The sequence below is a fragment of the Delphinus delphis genome, chromosome X (genome assembly GCF_949987515.2).
Source record: "Delphinus delphis chromosome X, mDelDel1.2, whole genome shotgun sequence".
In the NCBI taxonomy this organism is placed as follows: Eukaryota; Metazoa; Chordata; class Mammalia; order Artiodactyla; family Delphinidae; genus Delphinus; species Delphinus delphis.
This window is the reverse complement of record NC_082704.1, coordinates 88,248,222-88,273,158: the sequence shown is the minus strand read 5'-3', so window position 1 is coordinate 88,273,158 and position 24,937 is coordinate 88,248,222. Positions and strand designations below refer to the sequence as shown.

Genomic DNA, 24,937 nt, shown 5'->3' with positions numbered 1-24,937 from the left:
GTACAAATCCAAAAATTCTAAAGAAAGAAAAATAAATTCCAGCTGACATTTAAAGATGCAGTAAGTATGTCATGATTACCTAGGGTTTATTCCATGAATTCAAGATTAGTTCAGTGTGAAGAAATATGTTAACAAAACAAACAAAAATCATGGTAAGGAAAACAATATTGTGAGGAAGAAAGATTTTTTTTTGAAAGAAATAAATAGTGTGAAAAGGAGAGAAAAACAGTAGATCTAATTAATAGGTCAAAACCTTATATTCTGAAAAAAATTAACAAAATAGATAAACCACAAACTAACTTGATCAGGAGGATAAATGAGAGATAAAGCACAGATACATAAAGTAAGATAACCATGGAAACAGAAGAAATTAGTACAGTCATACAAGTACAGCTTAGCAGACGTGTATGCAAATGAATTTGAAAACTTAAAGTGGACTGTTTCCCAGGGAAATACAGATTAGAGAAATTGACCTCATTAGAGTTAGGAAAGTTATAAAAAGCCAATTTTCATAAAAAGAAACAGAAAATTAAGTAATGCCCTACAGAGAAAGTACCATGCCCAGATGGTTTTACAGGGGAATTCTACCAAGCCTTTAAATACCAGATAATTCTAGCACTCTATAGATTATGCCAGACCACTAGAAATGGAGAGAAACTTTCTCATTTCTTTTCCTTGTTTTGAGAGGGATAGGGGGCTTATAACAGCCTTTAATCTGACCTTGAGAGACTTATGTGTTTGATAATAATTAAAGTCCTTTCTGCACTTACTGATTCTATAGCATATTTTTACAATATAATGGAAACAAAAAATCTGCCTCTAAACATTAACTACAGGCCACAGTTCTTTGGTGTCTTCTTTTTTATTTAATTGTAAAATATACCTGACATTAACTTTACCATTTTAGCTATTTATTAAGTATACAATTCAGTGGCATTAAGTACATTCGCATTATTGTGCAACCATCACCACCATCCATCTCCAGAACTTTTTCATCATCCCAAGCTGAAACTCTGTACCCATTAAGGAATAACTCCTCATTCCTCCCTCCCCCCAGCCCCTGGCAACCACTATTCTACTTTTTGTCTCTATGAGTTTGACTATTCTAGGTACCTCATGTAAGTGGAATGATACAGTATTTGTCTTTTTGTGTCTGGCTTATTTCTCTTAGCATAATATCTTTAAGGTTTGTATATATTGTAGCGTGTGCCAGAATTCCATTCCTTTTAAAGGCTGAATAATATTTCATTGTATGTATACACCACATTTGGTTTATCCACTCATCTGTCAGTGGACACTCGTGTGGCTTCCAACTTTTGCCTGTTGTGAATAATGCTGCTGTGAACATGAGTGTGCAAATATTTGTTTTTGTCCCAGCTTTCCATTTTTTTTTGGATATATACCCCCAGAAGTGGAATTACTGGGTCATGTGGTAATTCTGTTAAAATTTTTGAGGAACTGACATACTGTTTCCCCCCATTCCTTTTTGAAACAAGTATAACATTGATGCCTAAACCTGATAAAGACAGTACAAAAAAGAATCAATATACAAACTATTATCACTGATGAATATTGGTATAAAAATACTAAGTAAAATATTAGCAAACAATCTGTTACCTCATTAAGCAAATAATATACTATGACCAAGTGGTATTCATTCTGGGAATACAAGGCTGATTGAATATTAGGAAATCTATTAATATCATGCATCATAATAATAGAGCTAAAGGTAAAAACAAGTCACTATCATCATAGATGCTGAAGAAGCCTTTGATAAACTCAATACCCATTCCCAACTAAAATTACTCTTGGACATAGGAATTAAGGGTTACTTTCCTATCATGATAAAATTCATGTACTTTAATTCCAAAGTCAGTATTTTATTTAAAGGGAAACACTAGAGACATTTTCACAAAAATCAGGAGCAGGGCAAAGGATGTCCTCTGTCTTCATTACTCCTCATTATTGTACTGTAGGTATTAACCAATGCAGTTAGACAAGAAAAATCAATTAGAGGCACATACAGAAATCAATAGCTTTCAGCAACAATAATTAGAGAGCACACAGTTAGAAAATATTGCCATTTATAATAACAGCAAAGTGATTAAATACTTAACAATAAACTTAAAAGAGATACTGTGACTCAATAGTATAAAGATGTTCATGGGAATTTAGGTTTTTAAATGTAATACAACATCAGTAAAAATTACTAATAAACTTTTTAAAGCAATTAGGTAAGTTGATATGGAAAAACATTCTGGGATAGCCAGAATAACACTGGTGGTGATGGTAGGGATTGTATGGATTATATTAACCCTACTAGATATTAAAATATTACAAGGAAGCCTATGTGATTAAAAGTATTGTACTGGCATGTGACTAGACAAATAGACCAGTGAAATATAGAAAGGCCAGGAATAGATCCAGTGTACATAGAGAAATTCAGTATATGATAAGGGTAATATCTTACATTCCTTTAGCTAAGGTAGATTTATTCATACATGGTTCTGGGACAATAAGGTAGCCATTTGGAAAAAGATAAAATTAGACCCGTAACACAAACTATTCACAAGAATAAACTACTACAGATGAATTAGGATCAAAATGTAAACATTGATATTGTACAAGTACTAGAAGAAACATTAATTCTTCTTCAACTTTGATGTAGGAAAAAGGCTTTTTAAACTATGGCTCAAAATTCAGAGGCAATAAAAAGAATGACCGATCAGTTTGAGCAACATAAAAATAATTTCTGCATGGCAAAAAAAAAAACAAAAAAACCATACATTCAAAGGACACCTATGAAACTGGGAGAAAATGTTTACAACGTATAGCACAAAGGGCTAATACCCCTGATATATAACAAACTTAAAATTTGACAGACAATGAACAAGACCCATTAGGAAACTGGGAAGAATGACATGAGCAGACACTTTCCAAAAAAGATACAACAGCCCTTAAGCATGTGAAAAAGTGTTCAAACACACCCAGTTAAAGAAATGCAAATTAAAGCACACTGAAATACAGTTTCTTACCTGTCAGATTGGTGAAAAGTGTAAGTGGCTATGGTAGCGAAACAGGCACTCTCATGCATTGTGATAATGCAAACTGGTACACCCCATCTGGAACAAAATAATCTAACAAAACTACATGCAGTAATCTAGCAAAACTCTATATACACTTAACCTTTTGACTCAACAATCCCAAATCTAGGAATCTACCTTGAAAATATACCTCCAGAAATATAAAAATATATAGGCACAAAGATATCTTTTGGAGCATTGTTTGTGATTGCAAAACATCGGAAACAACCTAAATGTCCATACATAGGAGAATGGTTGTACATATAAATCATGGTACATTCAGGCAGTGGAGTGCCATGCAGCATTAGAGAAGAATGAGGAAGACCTAGGTAAATCACTATATGGAATGATTTCCAGGATATACTGTTAGGTGGAAAAAATGTGAAGTATAAAAGTATAATATGCTACCCTTTGTGAAAGAAACTATGTATGTGCAAAGCAAGATACACGTCCCACTTGTGCACAGGTAATACTGAAAATGGATAAACCAGAAACAAGTGAGGTTGGTTACCTACCCAGGAATGGTTGTGAATGGGGTAGTAGGGAGTAGAACTTACCTTGAGTATACTTTTTATGTAGCTCTAACTCCTAGAACCTGGTTGTGTTTCACATACCCACCCCAAAATTCATTGAATAATTAAGACCAACCAGAATGTGAGTTAGCCCAAAATAGAATGAACAGTAACAAATTAACCTAACTGTATTACAAATGAATAACATAAGTATACTGAGGGGTAGGGATGAAAAGAACTAAGCTAAATAACTTTGGAGAATAGTATTTTGACTCTATAGTGTAAAGCTAGAGACAAAAGAACTGTAAACAAATCTTCCACTACAGTTACTTTCTCACAGGGATATGGATAGAAATTCTGCAACTATTTTATGTAAATATTAGGGGTAAACAATTAAGTAAATGTATTGTGGATAATGACCAGATTTTCAGTGTCAGAGAACTTACAAGTAAGAAAAGAAGAAAGGCTAGACTGAATTCTGTGTTGTTGGATTAGAATTGGAGGGATCACTATGAACATAGGTTATTTATGGAAATAGTTGGATAGAAATAGAGACGTGAGAGAGAGGAGAGAGAGAGAGAGAGAGTGTGTGTGTGTATGTGTGTGTGTGTGTATATGTATCTGTATACATACATATAATGTGTGTATACACATACATTACATATAATGTATGTATATACATACATTACATATAATGTAATGTATACATAATGTATGTATACATTAATATATTTCCTAGCTGTTTGCTGCAAGGGCCTAGAAGCAGTGACCCACCTTGGCAGCAGTGAATGTACTAGCACCCAGATCTTTGTTTCTAAATCCAATTCTTCAATAAAAGGAATCAGGAATTCTTGGGGAGAAGTGGGTAATTCCAGGGCTTAGGCAGAGAAACTACTAGATGATCCGTGGAACATTTCATGGTGCCAAAAAGTAAGGAAGTGCTTAGAAACTGATGGGCATGTGGAAAGATAAAGAAGCCAACTTGAGGGAAATGGGGTTTCTAATCACCAAATCTGACACAAGTTTAGAAACAATTATAATAATGGTATATAAGATATAGAATAAAATATATTCATATTGCTATAAATGAATAATTGAATAAATAAACAGGGAAAGGGGTCACCTTTTTCTTACTGTAGAATTTTAATTAATTAATATATGAGGAATGTTGAATATCTTTCCACAAGGTGCTTACTAATTTGAAAGGGCCATTCTTCAAAATAATTAGCTAGTACTTTTTTTTTTTTTTTAACATCTTTATTGGGGTATAATTGCTTTACAATAGTGTAATTAGCTAGTACTTTAAGTCAGGGGGCCCCAACCCCTATTAGGAACTGGGCCGCACAGCAGGAGGTGAGCCGCAGGGCGAGTGAGCGAAGCTTCATCTGCAGCTCCCGCATTGCTGGCATTACCGCCTGAACCACCCCACCCCCCCCATGGCTCGCATTACCTCCTGGGAACACACCCCACCCACCCCCACCCCCACCCCCACCCCCACCCCCAGTCTGTGGAAAAATTGTCTTCCACAAAAACGGTCCCTGGTGCCAAAAAGGTTGGGGACCGCTGCTTTAAGTGTCAAGGTAATGAAAGTCAGAGACTGAGAATCTGTCCCAGATTAGAGGATGGTAAAGAGACATGCTAATTTAACACAGCATGGGATTTTAAGTTAGATCCTGGACCAGAAAAAGGATATATGTGGGACAGTTGGTGAAATTGGAATAAATTACGTAGATTAATTGTATTTTATCAGTGTTAATTCTGTACAGTCTTCATTTATTTAGAAGCCTTGTTATTGTTATCTCATCCTGATATGTCCTTTATCATTATGAAACATTCCTCTTTCTCTCTGGTAATATACTCTTTGCCTTGAAGCCTTCTTAATCTGATCTGAATCTAGTCACTTCAGCTTTCTAATACTTACAGTTTACATGGTATCTTTTCCCATCCTTTTATTTCAGCCTGTTTGAATCCTTATATGAAAAAGTGCATATCTTACAAGTACTGTGGTTTTGGCTTTCTTTCACTTTTGTAAATCTGTCTGGCAGTCTCTGTTGTTTGAATATCTAGTCCATTTATATTTAATTCAATTACTGATATGGTTACATAAAGTTGGCTGTCATTCTTATTGTTTCCTTTGTATTTTGTCGTTTTTCTCTGGCTGCTTTCAAGGTTCTTCTCATTACATTTGGTTCTTAAGTATGCGACTATGATGTAGTTAGGTATTGGTTTTTCCTTTATACTACTTGTGGTTTTTTTAGTCTTTTGGATATGGGATTTTGATGTCATCACTTCTGTAAAGTTCTTGGCCATTGTCAATATTTTTTCTGCCCCATTCTTTCTCTCTTCTCCTTCTTGGACTCCAATTAAGTCTTTAATCTGCTATTCAGTCCTTCCAGTAACTTTTTTTTTAAATTTCAAATTAGTATTTTTCAGTTCTAGAATTTCCTTGTGTTTCTCTTTTAATTTCTCTTTACGTGCTCTGATTTTTGGTCCATTCATTCCTTATGATTATGTTTTCCTTTTCATCTGTGAACATTGTTAAAATAGCTGCTTTAAAATTATTTGCAATTTCAACATCTGAGTCATTTCATGGCTGGTTTTCATTAATTTCCTATTGTTTTCAACATGAGTAAAAATTTCCTGATTCTTACAAGTCTGGTAATTTTATTCTGGGTATCATGAATAATACGTTGTGGAGAGTGATTTTGTTATATTTTTCTGAAGATGATATTTTTGTTTTATTAGCCAGTTAACTTTGCCCAAGTCACTCACGAAACTTTGTCATCCCTGTGGTTGGCAACAGCTAAATCTCTTCCTTTAGTTCTTTTAGGCTGCTGAACATCTGTTGTGTTCATGCATAGTTCAGTGGTCAACCAGGGATTTGAGCAGTTTAACTGCAGAATTTGTTGTTGTTTCTCTCCCTCTCCTTTCTGGTGTTTCTTCTCCCCTCACTTCCAGCTCTTGTGATAGCTACAAAGTCTGTCCTCAGATTCTTCAAGCTAGTAAGATTGCTGATTTCTGTTTGAGTTGTAGCCAACCAGATACCAGTTGGGGCCTGCCTTCAGGTGAAAATCCTAGAAAAATGGGGTTACTAAACCAGTGCCATTCCCTTCCTCTAAGTATTAGCTTCTCTGTTTTTGCCTGATTTTGGTTTCTTTTCAGTACTTTCTGATAGTTAACTTTTATATTTTATCCAGAATTTAAAGCTGTCTGAAGTGTTGTTACTTCAGCATTACCAGAGACAAAACTTTATACTAACTTTATACTAAACACCTTTACAGATAAACTCATGTTGCTTTTATATACTATTTATAGTTACTACTTAATGTTCTGCTGTAAGCATCCATCATATTTTATATTTCCACTCACCTAGTGACATAGACCTAGGTTGTCCATCTCCTTGGTACTACAAATAGTACCATTTACAACATTACCTCTGGGAAGGTTCCTTTGGTATATATATCCCAAGAGTGAGATTGTTAGATTGGAGCATATTTGCATACCTGATTTCATGAGTAAATTCCCTTCAGGCAAGGCATGAGCATTTTCCTTTACTCACATCCCCACAATACTAAGAACTACCCAACTTTATGTTTGCCAATCTGATGGGTAGAAGGTAATATATCATTTAAACTTGCATTTTCTGATTTCTAGAGGTGTACACTTCTTCACATGTTTTTCACCTTTTATGTGTTGGTTTTTATGTCCATTGCCTATTTTTCTGCTTATGTGTTTCAAGTCAGATCCTTACTACTCCTCCTTATTTGTGCCATTTTGGCCAAGTTGAATAAATTCTTTCACATCTCAAAGAAATACTCTCCTTCATTTTCTTCTCTTAGTTTTATACTTTTACATTTCATATTTAGGTCTTTAATGTGGATGCCAGTTTTTTGTATATAATAGGAGGTAGAAATCAAACTTCATGTTTCTCAATACGATGCAACCAGCTTTTCAAGTATGTTGGTTTTATTATTATTACTAGTGTTTGGAAGTATGTTTTAGCATTTGTTGAGGTAATTCCACAAAGGGCTCTTTCTAAAATATAAATTTGATCATATTGCTTGAACTCATTTCAGTGGTACCCCATTGTCTTAGGATACAGTCTGTAGTCTTTTAACTTGGTTTAGGAAGGTCTTTGTGAAGTTGTCTGCTTGTCTCTGCATTTTCTGCCCAGTGTGCTAGTACTCTAAATTTACCACATGCTCTTTCTTCCTCTGGGAAATATCATACTGTTATTGTACACAGTACAGTATGTTTTATTTGTTTTTATATCTGTATTCTTGACTACACTGTAGTCCTAGCAGTTCCTGTTATGTATTAGGTATTCAACAAATATTTACCAGTTGAAGGAATTGAGTTGAATAACTTGATCCTTATCCTTCATTAATTGTCTAATTCACTTTTTCAGACCAGATTAATGTTTAAAGGGAACTCATTTACTTGATGAATAAAAGTTTATGTAATAACTACTGTTAATCTCAATGGACAGTTCTTTCAAATCTTCCTCATGTTGACATACTGCATTCATAGAGCTCCTTATTTGTTTCCATAGCTCTTTTTTAATCTCGTTTGATCCTTAGAACAACTCTAGATAGAAAGATCAGGCACTACATCTGTTTTATGGATGTTGAATCATAGCTCAAGTGATTTGCCTGAGGCTCACACAGCTAGTTTCGTGTTTCTACCTATGTTTTGGGGGAGAAAGATTTGTTTGCTCAGGCAGCTGTGTACTGTCAGTGATATGAATGAAAGCCACTTCATTGTTCTGCCAAGTATTTTTTAAAGATAGTATTTATGAGGTTTTCTTTTGTTGGCTTTTCCCCTTTTTGTGGGGGGTGGTGGGGAGGTTTTGTCTTAAGTTTTAGGACTGTAGCAATAATGGGTTTCAGTCATATTAGTACTTCTGGGATGAGAACTGTGGGTAAATGGTTTCATTTAGAGTTTTGCCCAAGGAATCTTAAATATTGCAAACATTATTAGACTATAATTATGGGAGGTTTGTTGTCTTCAAAATCATATATGTATTCTAAAATTTTTCATAGGATATTTTATATACCAGTATCTATATCTTTTAAACTTAGGTTTCAACTACTTTTGTACTTAGTTTTTTTAAAGCATTTTTGACGTGCTCTATTGTTCCTGTTAAGTTGCTTCGGAACTTGGTATTTCTAGGCAGACAGATGATGCACTTGGAAGTGGAATACTTTTCTGGTTTCATTAGTGTTATTAAGTAAAGTTGAAATCATTTATGTTATTAAATAGGTTGAGATGATTTTTTTTAATTATTGAGATTTGACAAATTCTTAAAGGTCATGTTTTAATGATACTTTGTTATATTGAATGTTTTACTGGTGTTAGATACTCTGAAACATGGTCTATTAACCCCAGCTGTCTAGAGTTAGAGAAACATTCAGTAAGGCACTTTTCTCTTTCAGTTGATTTTTTAAAATACGCTAAAATATCAGTATCATATAAAACTTAACATATGAGCTAGTTCTTTAAAGATGTTAATTTTATTTTCTTTAAATCTGTTTTTCCTGCTCTTTAGAGGAAGTATCATTCTGCAAAGGAAGCTTATGAACAACTTTTGCAGACAGAAAACCTTTCTGCACAAGTAAAAGCAACTGTCTTACAACAGTTGGGTATGTAATAATATACATTTAGTGTGTTATAAGTACATCTCTTTATGTTTTTTACATGTCACAGATGGTAAATACGTGGCTCATGTACCCTATTTCTTTTCTTTCCTTTTCCCCAGAGTTGATAGAATTAATCTGAACCCATCATGTTTCCACCTTTTGCCGAGCATTGTCTATCTCACAGTCAATCTCATTACAGTTCTTTAGTGCAGCTCATCCATTTAAATTCTCAAAATTATACTCTGGTACTTAACCCATGGGTGAGGGGGACTGAATACTTTCTTTGTGCCAGATATGCTTAGTACTCAATGAAGTTAAGTGATTTACCTAAAGTCTCTTAGTGGTTGGTGAGCTTGCTTTCATAGCTCTGTTGATAATATTAACTAAAGCATTTTATGTAAGAATTGTGGAACATCTAACACTATATATAGTTTCTCTACACATGCAGTTCTGTTGTAATGTTGAAGATGAAAGCATGTAGTCGTCTGGATGTAATGTGTCACTATCACCACGAAGATAATGATGGAATTCTCCAACATTTAATTTTGTTGCTTGGTTATTGAGTCATGTTTCTTGTCTGCATTTGGTATTTCGGGGGTTTTTTTTGGTTCTCCCCCCACCCCCCACCCCAGCTTTTTAAAATTTGGTTTTGGTCTGGGCAAATAATTGACTCTTAAGTTTTAGCCACCGTTGTAGTAATGTGAATGTTTTCATGATGTGACTATTTTTAATGTAATTTTAAAATTATTTAAGCTTAGACTTTATCACTTATCTTCATGATATGAATGCATATTATGTGATCGGTTATACAAAATAAACACATTGCTTTCATATAAAAGTTTTATTTTTAGCTTTGTTTTTAATTTAATCTCTGGTTAGAATTTTCCTTGAGTTATCCATACTTTTAAAAATTATAGTAAAGTTTTGTTTTTAATGATTACATGTAGTGTTTGAGTAATGTGAATTTGTATCTTTAAATTAAAACAAGTTTATTAGTACAGCAAAAAAGCTTTTGTGTTAGTTCTTCAGTAAAAAGAGCAAAGTGGTGCCTTCAGACAGCTTACTCATTCAGCTAATATTTGAATACAAGCTGCTTTTTAATTAGCTGCAGTGAAGAATGTGTCAATAGCAAAAATGCATATATACCTTTTAAATTTAAGAAATGGATTGAAATCGTTTGAATTACCTGTCTTCTTTCGCAGAGTGTATAGGTAAACTTTCCATGGTTTTGAAAGGGAAGGTACTTCCCCTAATTGAGTGTAATTTATGCCTGCACATCAATCCTTCCTACTTTCTTGTCACTGTTGCTTAAGCAACTCCTTTTAGAGCCTGCTACTGTAGGTCCTGTTCTTACTAGTAATAGTAGGAGAGGTAAGGAAAGAACAGATGAATAGATGTGTGATTGACTTATATTTCTGTAAAACATGGTAACTCAATCCTTTTAAAATGTCTTTTGGAGCACAGCAACTATAATAAATGCCAGAAAATAAAGGTCCTTATTTATTTTATGTACTGTGGACTATACACAAAGAACAGCTGATTTTATGCACTTGAATTGATCCACAACTGAAATATGATTCCCTGGCAAATTAAATCAAATTATTCCTGTGTGCCTTGAAGGTATAGAATACACTAGTCCATGATCCAGTCTTTTGATTACTTCCATAGCCAGCTTGCTTGCTTGTTTGTTTATTTATCATAACGGTTGTATTTAAGGTGTACAAGATGATGTTTTGATACACCTGTACATAGTGAAATGATTACTACAGTCAAGCTAGTCAGCATATGCATCTCCTCACATAGTTACCATTTGTTTTTGTGTGGTGGGAGCACCTGAAATCTATTCTCATATTAGCAAGTTTCCAGTATATATTACAATATTAATAACTGCAGTTGTAATGCTGTATGTTCTCTAGACTTACTTATCCTACATAACTTCAACTGTGTAACCTTGACCAATATCTCCCCATTTCCCCAACCTTACCGCTCCTGGTAACCACCATTCAACTCTCTGCTTCTGTGTATTCGACTTTTTAAGATTGCACATATGAGATTATGCACTATCTAAATTTATTTATTAAACATTTGTGTTACCCATTTTGTACCGTTTTTATTTGCACCATTTGAATGGACTTTTCTTATAGCCTTGGGGTTTTAAAAAATTGTCAAATGCTTTATAGTTTTTATTTTATAAGGTGTGAAAATATGTAGCCAGTGCCAATAAGGTGGGATTGTATGTGTGTGTTTTACTCTGAACTATCATTGATTATATAGCTTATATTTACTCCTTGGAAATAAACATTGGGTTAATAGTGTCTTGGAGATTCTTAAATGCACATAAATTTTTGCACGGAACAGTGAATAAGATTTAACATCTTTATATTCTTTTATACCTTGGAATCTTTTCAAATACAAAAAAATCAGAGAATAAAAGAACTGTAGTTTGCAGTCTACTAAGTGATAAGTCAATGCTTAAAATTGTTTTAATTTCTCTGGAATGAAAGTTCTTCATAGCTTTGACTGTACTTTAAAAACAGACTTTCTTAGGCCAGAATTGACAGTTCTAAATTTTGGGAATGTGTATGCCAAGCTAAATGAATAAATTTACTGAAAAGAGTATTTTTTTACTTGTTTGTTTTCTGCTTGGTATTCTTTAAAATAGAAGAATAATTAACTCATTTAGGTAAATATTTTTAATCACTTACTATAGGTTGGATGCATCATACTGTGGATCTCCTGGGAGATAAAGCCACCAAGGAAAGCTATGCTATTCAATATCTCCAAAAGTCCTTGGAAGCAGATCCTAATTCTGGCCAGTCCTGGTATTTCCTCGGAAGGTAAGACTGATTTATCAGATACTTAGGCTTTGCTTTTGTTTATTCCAGCTAAGGGTTTTGAACTATGATCTAAAATATTAGTTTACTAATAACTTGATCAGTGTATTTTCTCTTTTAAGTCTTTTATAACAGATTTCTAGAAGTTAAAGAATAAAAGAAAGCTTCTGAATGTGGTGGTTTTCTTACAGCAGCATCTGGTCTATCAGGACGTTTCTTATTTTGCTTATTGAATTTTCATTTGACTTAAATTATTGCTGGTTTTTAAAAAGTCATAGCAGATAGTAATTTTTCATTCAACTATTTATGCCTTTCCTTTTGATTTCTAGTGTTTTCTTTATATGTCTGTTTAATAGAACAGAGAATTTTTCATTCTACCTGTTGACTACCAGTAGTCAGTAGAACTTTGCTAGTTATCATTTTGATTAGTGATATATACCTTAGAATGGACATTAATAGTAGATCTCAAATCACAGTCGAAAGTAGATACATTATTATTGGACTTGTTGGAAAGGAGAAGTGACATGTAGTGAAAATAGTTTTTTGCAAGCCTATAAACTTCTCTTGTACTTTGAATGTCTGAATTTTGCTTACTGATTATCTGAAACATACCTCATGTATATGTATCTGATAGAATATATTTTTGGACCATTATCAGATTGTTTTTTGGTTCCTAATTGGTTTTAGCTTTTGCAGTATGGTGGAAAGATCATTCGACTACGAGCTGAGATACTTGGATTCAAGTCTTGGCTAGGCTACTATTTGTGGAATCATGGATGGTACAGTTAAACCTTTTGAGGCTTCAGTTTTCTATTGATTAGAGAATTAGATTGGTGGTTCTCAATGCCGGGGGTGTGGGGCTATTTTGCCCCATAGAGGACATTTCATAATGTCTGTAGAGACATTTTGGTTATCACAACTATAGGGGGGTGCCACTGGCATCTAGTGGGACAGCTCTCTACAGTAAAAAATTACCTGGCTGAGGTTGAGAAGCCCTGGGTTAGATTATCTGTTAGGTACCTTCCCATTCTAAAGGTTTTAATTTTATGAATTCTTTGGAAATTATCCTATTTTGTTTTTTAATTTTAAGCTTTTTTCCTCTATTTTCTATAGTATTTTACTTGAAGTGAGTTTGCCATATAGTCATGTTAAATTTTAGTATTTTGTATGGTTTCATTTTTTTCCTTTAAATATAGCAAAGTATATTTGTATGAGAGGGAATAATATTAAGATGTTTCCTTCTTTTAAAAAATTTTGATTATTCATTAATAACAGACAATAAGGGCTTCCCTGGTGGTGCAGTGGTTGAGAGTCCGCCTGCCTGTGCAGGGAACACGGGTTCGTGCCCCGGTCCGGAAGAATCCCACATGCCGCGGAGCGGCTAGGCCTGTGAGCCATGGCCACTGAGCCTGCGCGTCCGGAGCCTGTGCTCCGCAACGGGAGAGGCCACAACAGTGAGAGGCCCACGTACCGCAAAAAAAAAAAAATAATAATAATATACAATAAGAGTTGAGTGGAAAAGTTGCTGTTTTTAGCAGGGATTTTCTGATTCCTTCCCAAGCTTGTAAAATCATGTAAATTGGGTTGCTTATTAATAAAGCTTGAGAGTCCAAACATTGTCTCTTTCACTAAAGATCTTTGGGAGCAGAAACTGGATATTACCATCTTTGTATCTGTCTGCCTAGCAAAGTGGCTGTTCAGTAAATGGAATAAATGAACTAACTGAACACCATTTGCATTTGGAGCTAGCTCTGTTACTACTATTAGTATTGTGCAGTGATAGGTTTCATACAGTGACCAGAAAGGAGATCTAGTACTGGGAAGTAGGGCCTTGCCTAGTCATTGCCTCTAGTGTTAATGTTTATATATGAAAATTTCTTTTAATATAGATTAAAAGGAATGTATACTGGAAAGTATTTTCCTTTTGACCTAAGATACAAATCAGTAGTTTAATACAGTACAATAGTGTGGATGTCTTTTTAATATAATTTTTTCTTAATTCTAGGCATGGAAAATTAATACATAACGAAACATCAAAAATTACTTTTTTTTTTTTTCCCCGGCCGTGCCGCTTGCGGGATCTCAGTTCCCTGACCAGGGATTGAACCCCAGCCCTGGCAGTGAAAGTGCTGAGTCCTAACCACTGGACCGCCAGGGAATTCGCAAAAATTACTATCTTAGTAATTTTCAGCTCAATGAGCACTATTCCATAGGAGGTCCCCCCCCCCCCCCCACATTAACTGGTTTTACATTTTAAATCATTGAGATGCTTTTATTTGAATCTTTCTGGGTAAAATTTTCCAACTATAGTTTACTGACTTCTCAATTAAAGGATACTTACTACAATTTAACTTATTTTGGGGTTCAAGATTATCATGTTGGTGTCCATTATTTCTTATCTGAGGACTGTTAAAATTTTTTTTCTTTGATGTTTACTTTTCTTACCCTCTTTTGCTGACTTCTAATGTGTTGCTTCAAATCTGTTTTGTTGTGAGAAAATTTTTATAAATAAATTGTATTTTAGAAGTTATTAAAGCTCTGAAGGAAGATCTCAAGTGTCAGTAAGCAACTTTGGGATTTGATGACCCTAATATTTCTGAGGCATTTTATTACTTACCTCTGCATTCAGGTCTGTGTTGAAGATTGAATTTGTCATTTGGCATGTGTATATCATAACAAAAGTGTAATGTGGTAATGCTGTTAAACTGGTACTAATCATTGACTGTGTTATCACAGAACTATAGAATGTTAGAGCTGGGAAGGACCAGGAGGTCACCTAGTTCACCCTGTAAACCTTGTCATTTTGCAGATGTTTTAGAAAGTGAGCTCAGAGGAGTAAAATGTTTTGTTCAAGGTCACAGTCATGCAGGTAACTAATATCAGAGCAGGGACTAGATCCTAGGTTCAACACCCAGTGCTTTCTCAATTACACAGCGCTGTCTCAGGGGAACCTAGTTAAGTTTTATTAGAGGAAAAGTGTTTGGCAGTTGGATTGGGACATCTGTATTTGGGCACATTGGTTTCCTACTTTCATTTTGTAGGAATCAAGTATGAAAACATTGGTTTTGGGAATTACTGCTTATTCCTCCTAGCGGTTAGGCAAATTTGTCTATAAATCTGAGATTGGCTTTGATTTAACAACAACAAACAGAGCATGTTTTCTACTATCTGTTAAGCATTCCCTTTCTTTGTGGTGTCTGTCCCTGTTTGGCATTGTTAATGCCCTCTTGTCCTGAATTCCCTTCTCATAAAACAGTTTGCTCTGTGACACTGCCTTCTCTGTCTCAGTCACTCACCTTTCTTATATTGCCCCAACCACAATATTAATGATTGCTTAGGCTTAGTTTTACCTCTCCTTCGTCGGTATCCTATGTTCTTATACCCTCTCTTTGATATGGATGAATTCCAAATCTAGATTGCTACACTTCAAGGTATTAAACACCAGGACCACATCTCCCATTCTTTACCTAACATTTCCCATTTTAATGTCCACACCTCATGTCAAAATCAGCATATTTCAAATCTCATTCATCATTTTCTTCCCTGAACCAGCTCCTTCTTCTTTATTTTTGCCAATGATATCACCATTTTTTTCCCTCTATTTAATCAGGCTTAAAAACTAAATTATAACCCCACCCCCATGAATAGCTAATGAGTTTGTCACAAAGTCTTTATCTGTTTTTTGGTTTATTGTTTCTCCTGTCTTTTTCTTTGTTGTTACTTGCATTACTTTCATCCTAATTTTGGCGTATTCCAAACCAGTGAATATAACTGCCTTCTTTTTTACTGTCCATAACTTATTTTCCTTTCAGTTTATCCCTACATGTTGTTAGCAGATTAATATTCCTATAAAGTACTTTCATCATGCCATTCCCCTTGTTAGAAGAACAAACTTCAGGGTATTCTTGGGTTGGATTTAAAATCCTCTACTGTTCGTATCTGTGCTATCTTATATTAAGTTTTGCTCATATTGTTCAAGCAGCATTTCAAAATGCCTTTTCTTACCTTCTCTGCCAGAATCAGTGGTTCCAACACTTGGAGTACTTGATGTTTAAATTTTTTTTTGCTGTTTACTCAATCAATAGTATTTCAAAATAAGTCAATTACAATACAAATATTAGTTTAATGGAAAATTTATGTATGTATGTGTATGTTGTTTTTCCATTTCGTTTGCTTGGCCAAATTGCCATATACTGGCTGGTGATGGGTATCACTGATCTAAACAGTATGCATCTACACATATTCAGTTCCTTTACTCTTACCCTTCCCTTTCTTGTCTTTCCTAAACCCCGGTAGTGTGTCTACCCTAAATTCTCAGACCAGTTATTGTCTGTGCTAGCCATTTGATATGGCATCATGACAATTATAATGTGTCTTCAGTCCTCAACTAAATTGTAAGCTCCTTGAAGACGAACTGGATTTTGTTCTTTTCTTTTTCCCTTAGTGCCAAGCACTAAAGATAATTTCTGTATTTATAATTTCAGCTGCTGTTCTGTGTATCCATCAGGTACATCTACATTAAGAAAATGGCAGGTCATTGAAACTTTAATCATACCTTGCTACCCTTACTAGTCATAAAATACTGTACTTAATTCTATTTTATACTATTTTTGATAGTTAGCTTGATAGTATTTATGTTTGTATTTTGTATGAATTAAAGAATTTTTGCCCTCATTATTTAAGAAAGGAGAATTGAAATCTGATTCAGCAAGTCTTACCAACATAGAGTGTTTTTCTTGGTTTTTAACTCTTATGTTCTTACTCTATAGAAAACGAGAGATCAAGCTGTATAAGTAGAGTAGTGGGTGTGTGAGTGTGCTTAACTCAGTATTATAATATTGAAGTGATATGGCCTTTAATTATTTTAATAGGTTCTAAAGCATGCTGTATTGATAAACACTATCAGATAGACTATAATATAGTTTATTGAAGGGTTAATTATAATGTACATTATTGTTGTCATGTATGTACACACATTCACATAAATATGTCAGCTTATTAGGTTTTTATTTGCTTTGACATATAGTCCATCCATTCAGCAAATTAATTAATTAATCAATCAGTATTAATCATATTTTCTTGATTTTTCCCTCCCCTCTCAGGTGCTATTCAAGTATTGGGAAAGTTCAGGATGCCTTTATATCTTACAGGCAGTCTATTGATAAATCAGAAGCAAGTGCAGATACATGGTGTTCAATAGGGTAAGACTTTGTATAAAAATAATGGTATTATAATTGATACACAAAGATGGTTGCATCACATATAATGTACTTCATGGCTTATATCATTTTATGAAGCTAAGCAGTTCTTCTTAGTCAACTTATTTTTTCTGAATGTCTCTTTCCAGCGTGCTATATCAGCAGCAAAATCAGCCTATGGATGCTTTACAGGCCTATATTTGTGCTGTACAGTTGGACCATGGCCATGCTGCAGCCTGGATGGACCTAGGCACACTCTACGAATCCTGCAACCAGCCTCAGGATGCCATTAAATGCTACTTAAATGCAACCAGAAGCAAAAGTTGTAGTAATACCTCTGCACTTGCAGCACGAATTAAGTATTTACAGGTAAAATGTTTAAATGGCAGTTTTTTAAAGGCACATATTTCCCCATGACACTCAGGCAGGAGGAGGGTGGCTGGGAATTTTGTCTAGCTGTGTTTTGATGTCTATAATTTGTTTCCATATTTTGTAAACATACCATAGCTTGTAATATTATTTTACTTTTCATTTTAAGTAAGATATGCAGTATTTTGAAAGATGCTCTTTTGCACATTTACTCTGTTGATGCATATTAATTTACATAATTTTTTTCTATGTACTGTCTACATTTTTAAGTTGTCATAGCATTTTAGAGAAAAGGACACAAACATTGTCTTTCACTCTTGCTTGGAGTTTCATGAGAAGACAGCTATAAGAACTCTGAAAACAGAGCTCAGCTTTGTTTTAATTCTCACAAAGGTTTATATTCCGGTTTCCCTCATTATACTTAGTATCTTTCTGAAACCCCAAATTAAGAATCTATTTTCTTTTAAAAACAATTAGTTATAGCATTTAGGAAGATTTAGTGGACTTGCTCTTACTCAATTAGGCTTGTGTTAAATTTGCTTTTTACATAATTTTTCCTAGGCTCAGTTGTGTAACCTTCCACAAGGTAGTCTACAGAATAAAACTAAATTACTTCCTAGTATTGAGGAGGCGTGGAGCCTACCAATCCCCGCAGAGCTTACCTCCAGGCAGGGTGCCATGAACACAGCACAGCAGGTGAGAAGTTGGGTTATGTTCTGCAGGTGCCCAGCTTTAAGGGTTCTTTTCAATCTGTAGTGGTCAAGCGTATTTTACTAAGCACAGGAGGCTTTCATTAATGAAAAGCCTCTTGATTTAATTGTGAAGGGAATCTAGATCAAATTAAAACTCCCTCTGATATGGGAAGAAATTTTGGGGTGCCAGTTTAGAACCTTTGTGCATTTTCATGATTTTGAAGGAGGTTTCTTAAAGTAATGCTGCAGTGGTTTATTTTTTAAAGCAAGTTTTTCAAAGGAAGGTACACATTCCTCCATTGATGATTCATTTGATTTTGATTTTCAATAATTGCCATCAGCGATGTCCACATAGCTTTGAAAAGTATGCAGCTTGTAAAGTTTTACAATTTGAAGGAATGAATTAAGAATATATAGAACCCTATTTTTGTCTTCCTTCTGTGATTCTTAGGCATGTAAACCTCATCATCCAAATACTGAACCTGTATTAGGCCTCAGTCAAACACCAATTTCACAGCAATCCTTGCCACTACACATGATTCCTTCTAGTCAAGTAGATGACCTGTCCAGTCCTGCCAAGAGGAAAAGAACATCTAGTCCAACAAAGGTATATATTTTAGAGAAATATAAAAATCCCAGTCAAAAAAGAAACTCCTAACTGCCCTGAACTTGTGCAGTTTGAACATCTCCTGTCCTTTACTTTAAATCTGTGGACATCAAAGAGTGAAAGGTTTGAGTTTTTCTATCCCAAATTCTTAGCATCATATTAAATATAGAAAGTAGGGATAAATTTGCATTCATCAAATCATTTTATTCATCTCCCTGCCGTTAAGATCTCAACACACTTTTCATCATCACCTTCTACTGACATTGAAATAAACTTAATGTTGGACCTAGTGGACAGTGTGGTATTTAGGTTAGCCATTTGGGCCATAGTTTAGGGGTGGGCCTTTTTGGGTGGCTTATTAAAGAATCAATATTTTCTTAATTTATGATTTTCCAAATTTATTATGCATGTAAAAGTATTTTTAAAAGAACTAAATGTCATAACATCTTTCTTATATGTAAATATTCCAATTCAAAGTCATTTGGCCTCCATTAGTCATTATTGTTAACTCTATGGATTTAACCAAATATTCTTTAATTTTTTTTTTATCAATTTTCCTCAGAATACTTCTGATAATTGGAGTAGTGGCCATGCAGTGTCACATCCTCCAGTACAGCAACAAGGTCATTCATGGTGTTTGACACCACAGAAATTACAGGTATGTAAGATATGCTTTTGACAGATTGTTTTTCCTATTAAAGAAGAGTAGAGGTACTAAGTTTTAAGTTTTTTAACTATTAATGCTTAAAGTTGAATGGCAGTAAACTCAATAAATAGGCGCATAAGTAAAATGAACCCACATTTACGAGAGTAATAGAGATAATTCATTCTTTTTTTTCCCACTCCCCCCCGCCCCCCCCCCCCCAAATATATTCTCATGATTCAAACTGCCTCAGTATGAGTTTAGGGTATATAAAGTAAATTCTCCATCTAATTCCTGCCCCTACCCACTCAGTTCCCCTCCTAATAGACAGCCAGTGTTATTGGTTTCTTATTTGTCTTTCCAGAGATATATCATGCATGTACAAGCAAATACGCATCCTCTTTCTCTCATATATTACTATTTTGCTCCCTTTTTTATACAAATGATAGAATGCTATATATACTGTTAATAATATATTTTACAGACCTTTGCATGTCAGTGTATAAAGAGCTTCCTTATTCTTTTATGACTACATCATGTTTCTTTACGTAGGTTTCATACTTTTACTTAGGCAGATCACTAGTTTTGGACAGTCAGATTGTCTTCAGACTTTTCCTATTCCAAACAGTGCTTCTTAGAGTGTACTTGTCACAATGCATTTTTTTTTTTAACATCTTTATTGGGGTATAATTGCTTTACAATGGTGTGTTAGTTTCTGCTTTATAACAAAGTGAATCAGTCATACATAAACATATGTTCCCATATGTCTTCCCTCTTGCGTCTCCCTCCCTCCCACCCTCCCTATCCCACCCCTCCAGGCTGTCACAAAGCACCGAGCCAATATCCCTGTGCCATGCGGCTGCTTCCCACTAGCTATCTACCTTACTACGTTTGTTAGTGTGTATATGCCCATGACTCTCTCTCGCCCTGTCACAGCTCACCCTTCCCCCTCCCCATAACCTCAAGTCCGTTCTCTAGGAGGTCTGCGTCTTTATTCCTGCCTTACCCCTAGGTTCTTCATGACATTTTTTTTTTCTTAAATTCCATATATATGTGTTAGCATACGGTATTTGTCTTTTTCTTTCTGACTTACTTCACTCTGTATGACAGACTCTAGGTCTATCCACCTCATTACAAATAGCTCAATTTCGTTTCTTTTTATGGCTGAGTAATATTCCATTGTATATATGTGCCACATCTTCTTTATCCATTCATCCGATGATGGGCACTTAGGTTGTTTCCATCTCCCGGCTATTGTAAATAGAGCTCCAGTGAACATTTTGGTACATGACTCTTTTTGAATTTTGGTTTTCTCAGGGTATATGCCCAGGAGTGGGATTGCTGGGTCATATGGTAGTTCTATTTGTAGTTTTTTAAGGAACCTCCATACTGTTCTCCATAGTGGCTGAACCAATTCACATTCCCACCAGCAGTGCAAGAGTGTTCCCTTTTCTCCACACCCTCTCCAGCATTTATTGTTTCTAGATTTTTTGATGATGGCCATTCTGACTGGTGTGAGATGATATCTCATTGTAGTTTTGATTTGCATTTCTCTAATGATTAATGATGTTGAGCATTCTTTCATGTGTTTGTTGGCAGTCTGTATATCTTCTTTCACAATGCATTTTTAAGCTCAAAGAACTTTCTGTGTAAATCCTGAAAATTACTGATTAGAATTTCATGTGTATTTATCTCAAAGATCACATTACAGTAAACCTTCTGAGGTTTCTCAAACTTCTTAAAGGACTTCATCTTGGGGTTGATTGTCATTGGTCAGAAATCAGTATCTTTGACTAGACAGCATTCTGAGTTTTACCTACTCATTTCAAGGGAAAGATTGCTTAGAATAGTGAGCTTGTTTCTTAGATGTGTCTTTGACTGTATTCTCCTTTCTTCTTCTTCTAGCACTTGGAACAGCTCCGTGCAAATAGAAATAATTTAAATCCAGCACAGAAACTGATGCTGGAACAGCTGGAAAGTCAGTTTGTCTTAATGCAGCAACATCAAGTGTGTATAGCATTTTTTTTCCCCTAAAATTTGTTACCATTTCGAATATTTCTATTGACTGGAACATCATTTTAGAGTATGTTCATGCCCACTTCTACTTTCCACCAGTATTTGGTGGAATTGAATAATCTGTGCTTCTTAAAATACTAGTAATGGACAGATTTTTAGGAGAAAACAGCAATAAATTTGATTTTGAACATGACTTAGTATTTTATTATTTACATGTTATTCTGCATGAGTTTTTTTTTTTTTTTTTTTTTTTTTTTTTTTTTTTTGAGGTACGCGGGCCTCTCACTGTTGCGGCCTCTCCCGTTGCGGAGCACAGGCTCCAGACGCGCAGGCTCAGCGGCCATGGCTCACGGGCCCAGCCGCTCCGCGGCATGTGGGATCCTCCCGGGCCGGGGCACGAACCCGTGTCCCCTGCATCGGCAGGCGGACTCCCAACCACTGCACCACCAGGGAAGCCCCTGCATGAGTTTTATTTATATTATTTTAATACTTAACCAGCTACATCCTAAACTTAGGTGGGGTTCTTTCAAGCTTGTTTAACTCAGAGAATCTGGCATATAAATGTGATAGAATGGAATTTTGAGGTCCCCTATTTTGTGATGGGGGAAAGACCTGTAAATTTGATTTCCTTTCCATAATTTTCAGCTGGATTCTTTTGTCATTGCTAAAGGGATATTTCTTAAAAAATTAAGTAGGTTCTTGCTTTTCCGAGGAAGCTAATCTAAATGTGAAGAAACAATTTCTTGTTTTGAAAAGGTATTTTTTAACCTAGAGAAATTAAATGTTAGGGTAAAATCAGAGATTACCTGGTTATATATTCTTCATATTCTGATTCTGTCCCCTGTGGACCACACAGGCAGCATTTATTTTTCATTTGTTTTTTGACAGATGAGACAGACAGGAGTTGCACAGGTACGATCTACTGGAATTCCTAATGGGCCAACAGCTGACTCATCACTGCCTACAAACTCAGTCTCTGGCCAGCAGCCACAGCTTGCTCTGACCAGAGTGCCTAGCGTCTCTCAGCCTGGAGTCCGCCCTGCCTGCCCTGGGCAGCCTTTGGCCAATGGACCCTTTTCTGCAGGCCATGTTCCCTGTAGCACATCAAGAACGCTGGGAAGTACAGACACTATTTTGATAGGCAATAATCACATAACAGGAAGTGGAAGTAATGGAAACGTGCCTTACCTGCAGCGAAACGCACTCACTCTACCTCATAACCGCACAAACCTGACCAGCAGCGCAGAGGAGCCGTGGAAAAACCAACTATCTAACTCCACTCAGGTAATAGAAGGACTGACTGCCTTGTTGGCTTCTCACATAATAGTTGTCTTCATTTGATTTTATGCATGTTGAGAGAAGAAGAAATAAAAGTTTGAGGAACTTTTTATAAGCATTTATAGTACTACAATGTTATTACTACATTGTGGCTCAGTATTATATGTATGTGAGTATATTTTCTTTTCCATATAAGATTTACACAGATAATGTTAGAAATTTCTAAAAAAATAAAGAAAATAGATCATACAACTCCCCAAAACCCACTGCTAATTTACAGTGGCATCTTAAGCAATTTATGGTGATGTTTCTTAGTTCATTTCTGCACATATTGCCTACTTAAGATCAGGTGCTTTGCTAAGTGGTGAGTATTCACTCTGGTGGGAGGAAAAGTTTTTTACCTCTGAATATTTATCCTCATAGTTTCCCTATATTTTGGATTGTTTCCATGGAGCGGGTGCTCCAAAGCAGAACTGAAGGGTCAAAGAGCATTTTAAAAAAATGTTGTGAATACGTATTGCCAAATTACTTATACTTTTACTAGCTCTAAGGAAATATTTGACTTATTGCTGGCTAGCTTTATATTACTGATAAAACTGAGATAAGTTCTTTTTCTAAGACTTTTAAAATGTTAATTCATGTAGGTAAACAGACAGTAAATAAGCATTACATATAGAATATTAGGTAATGTTATGATTAGTTCCCTGGAAAAATATACTAGAAACCAGAGCTGGAGAGTACTAGAGACTGGTGGTAGAGGAGTTGCAGTTATAAATAGGAATATCAGGGAAGATTTCACTGGAAGGGGATATTTGAATAAAGACCTGAGTGACAGAAGTGAGCCTTGAAGATACTTGTGATAAGAGTGTTCCACATCTAGGGAGCAGAAAGAAGCAATAGGCCCTAATGCAGGAGTGTGTTTTGCATATTCAGAGACAATCAAGGTGGCAAGCATGGCTGAGCAGGGTGAGAAGAGAGGTAAATGTGGTCCAGCTGGAAACAGACTGGCTAAATCATGTTCAGCCTTGTAGGCAATTGTAAAGATTTTGGATTTTGTTCTGAGTTAAATGGGAAACTGTAGGGAGGTTTGAATGGAGGAGTGAGGTGATCTGCCTGGATGCTCTCTGGTACTCTGTGGATAGACTAAAGGAGGAAAAAGGAGAAATGATGTGACCCACTTGGAGATTACTTCTGTAATCCATGTAAGAGGTGGTGGCGGCTCGACCCAGAGTGGCAGCAATAGAAGTGGTCAACTTTTGGGTACATTTGGGTGGTAGAACCAACAGGATTAGCTGAGAAAGAGGGAGACTTAAGTTAGCCTGATCAACTAGGAAAGATGGACGAGACTGGATGAAATCACCAAGGGGTGAGAATAGATTGGGAAAAGAAGAGAACTCAAAACTGAGCCTTGGGGCATTCCAGTATAATAGATCAGGAAATTGAAGAACTAGCAAAGAAAACTAGAAGAGGAGTGACCTGTGAGGGTAGTAGTAGATCTAGGAGAATGTGAGTGATGGATGCCCTTGAAGCCAAGTGAATAAAGTCTTTCCAGGAGGAGAGTATGATGAAAGTGTAAATCAAATAATGGTTATAGGTTGAGTAAGTAAGGTGAGGAAATTTACACAGGAGAAATAGGAGAGAATTGTTTGGGTAGGTGAGAGAATGGGATTTTGGAGGTTCAGTGTCTTTAAACATTAAAGGATTGTTAAAAGGATAACATGAGATTTTTGTTAGAATGCCTATAATGCTAAGGTATAATTGGTAGTTAATAAGTGAGAACCTTTGTTATGATTGTAACTTATAGTTCTATTATTCTTCTTTATTACATCTAATTCCCTGACTAGCTTAGTTGCTGAGATTTTCAGTAAATACGCCCTTAACCCTACTTTGGAAATTTGCTGTCTTTTAAAAACATAATTCTAGTGAAAGAACCCTCAGTTTACAGGCCATGAAGCCTCTGTACATGACTGTATACTAAGTGGCAGAGCCCCAGCCTTTGCTTTGCAGGCCCCTCAAGGCCAGTGTCCATAGGAGCTTTATAATTTAGGTAATATAGCTGGGAAAGT

General features: G+C 35.4%; 1 protein-coding gene across 3 annotated transcripts in view; it reads left to right on the top strand.

Moving 5' to 3' along the window:
- Positions 1 to 24,937, top strand: part of KDM6A (lysine demethylase 6A) — a 210,006-nt gene that overhangs the window by 138,656 nt on the left and 46,413 nt on the right. Inside the window, exons 9-17 of one of the 3 annotated variants that reach the window (XM_060002295.1) lie at positions 9,144 to 9,237; positions 11,945 to 12,071; positions 17,171 to 17,269; positions 17,416 to 17,635; positions 18,197 to 18,331; positions 18,779 to 18,934; positions 19,497 to 19,592; positions 21,483 to 21,584; positions 22,482 to 22,877. In XM_060002295.1, the coding sequence (XP_059858278.1) occupies positions 9,144 to 9,237; positions 11,945 to 12,071; positions 17,171 to 17,269; positions 17,416 to 17,635; positions 18,197 to 18,331; positions 18,779 to 18,934; positions 19,497 to 19,592; positions 21,483 to 21,584; positions 22,482 to 22,877 (1,425 nt within the window). The remainder of the gene's footprint in view (positions 1 to 9,143; positions 9,238 to 11,944; positions 12,072 to 17,170; positions 17,270 to 17,415; positions 17,636 to 18,196; positions 18,332 to 18,778; positions 18,935 to 19,496; positions 19,593 to 21,482; positions 21,585 to 22,481; positions 22,878 to 24,937) is intronic. The other 2 variants (XM_060002296.1, XM_060002297.1) reach the window with 2 other exon arrangements.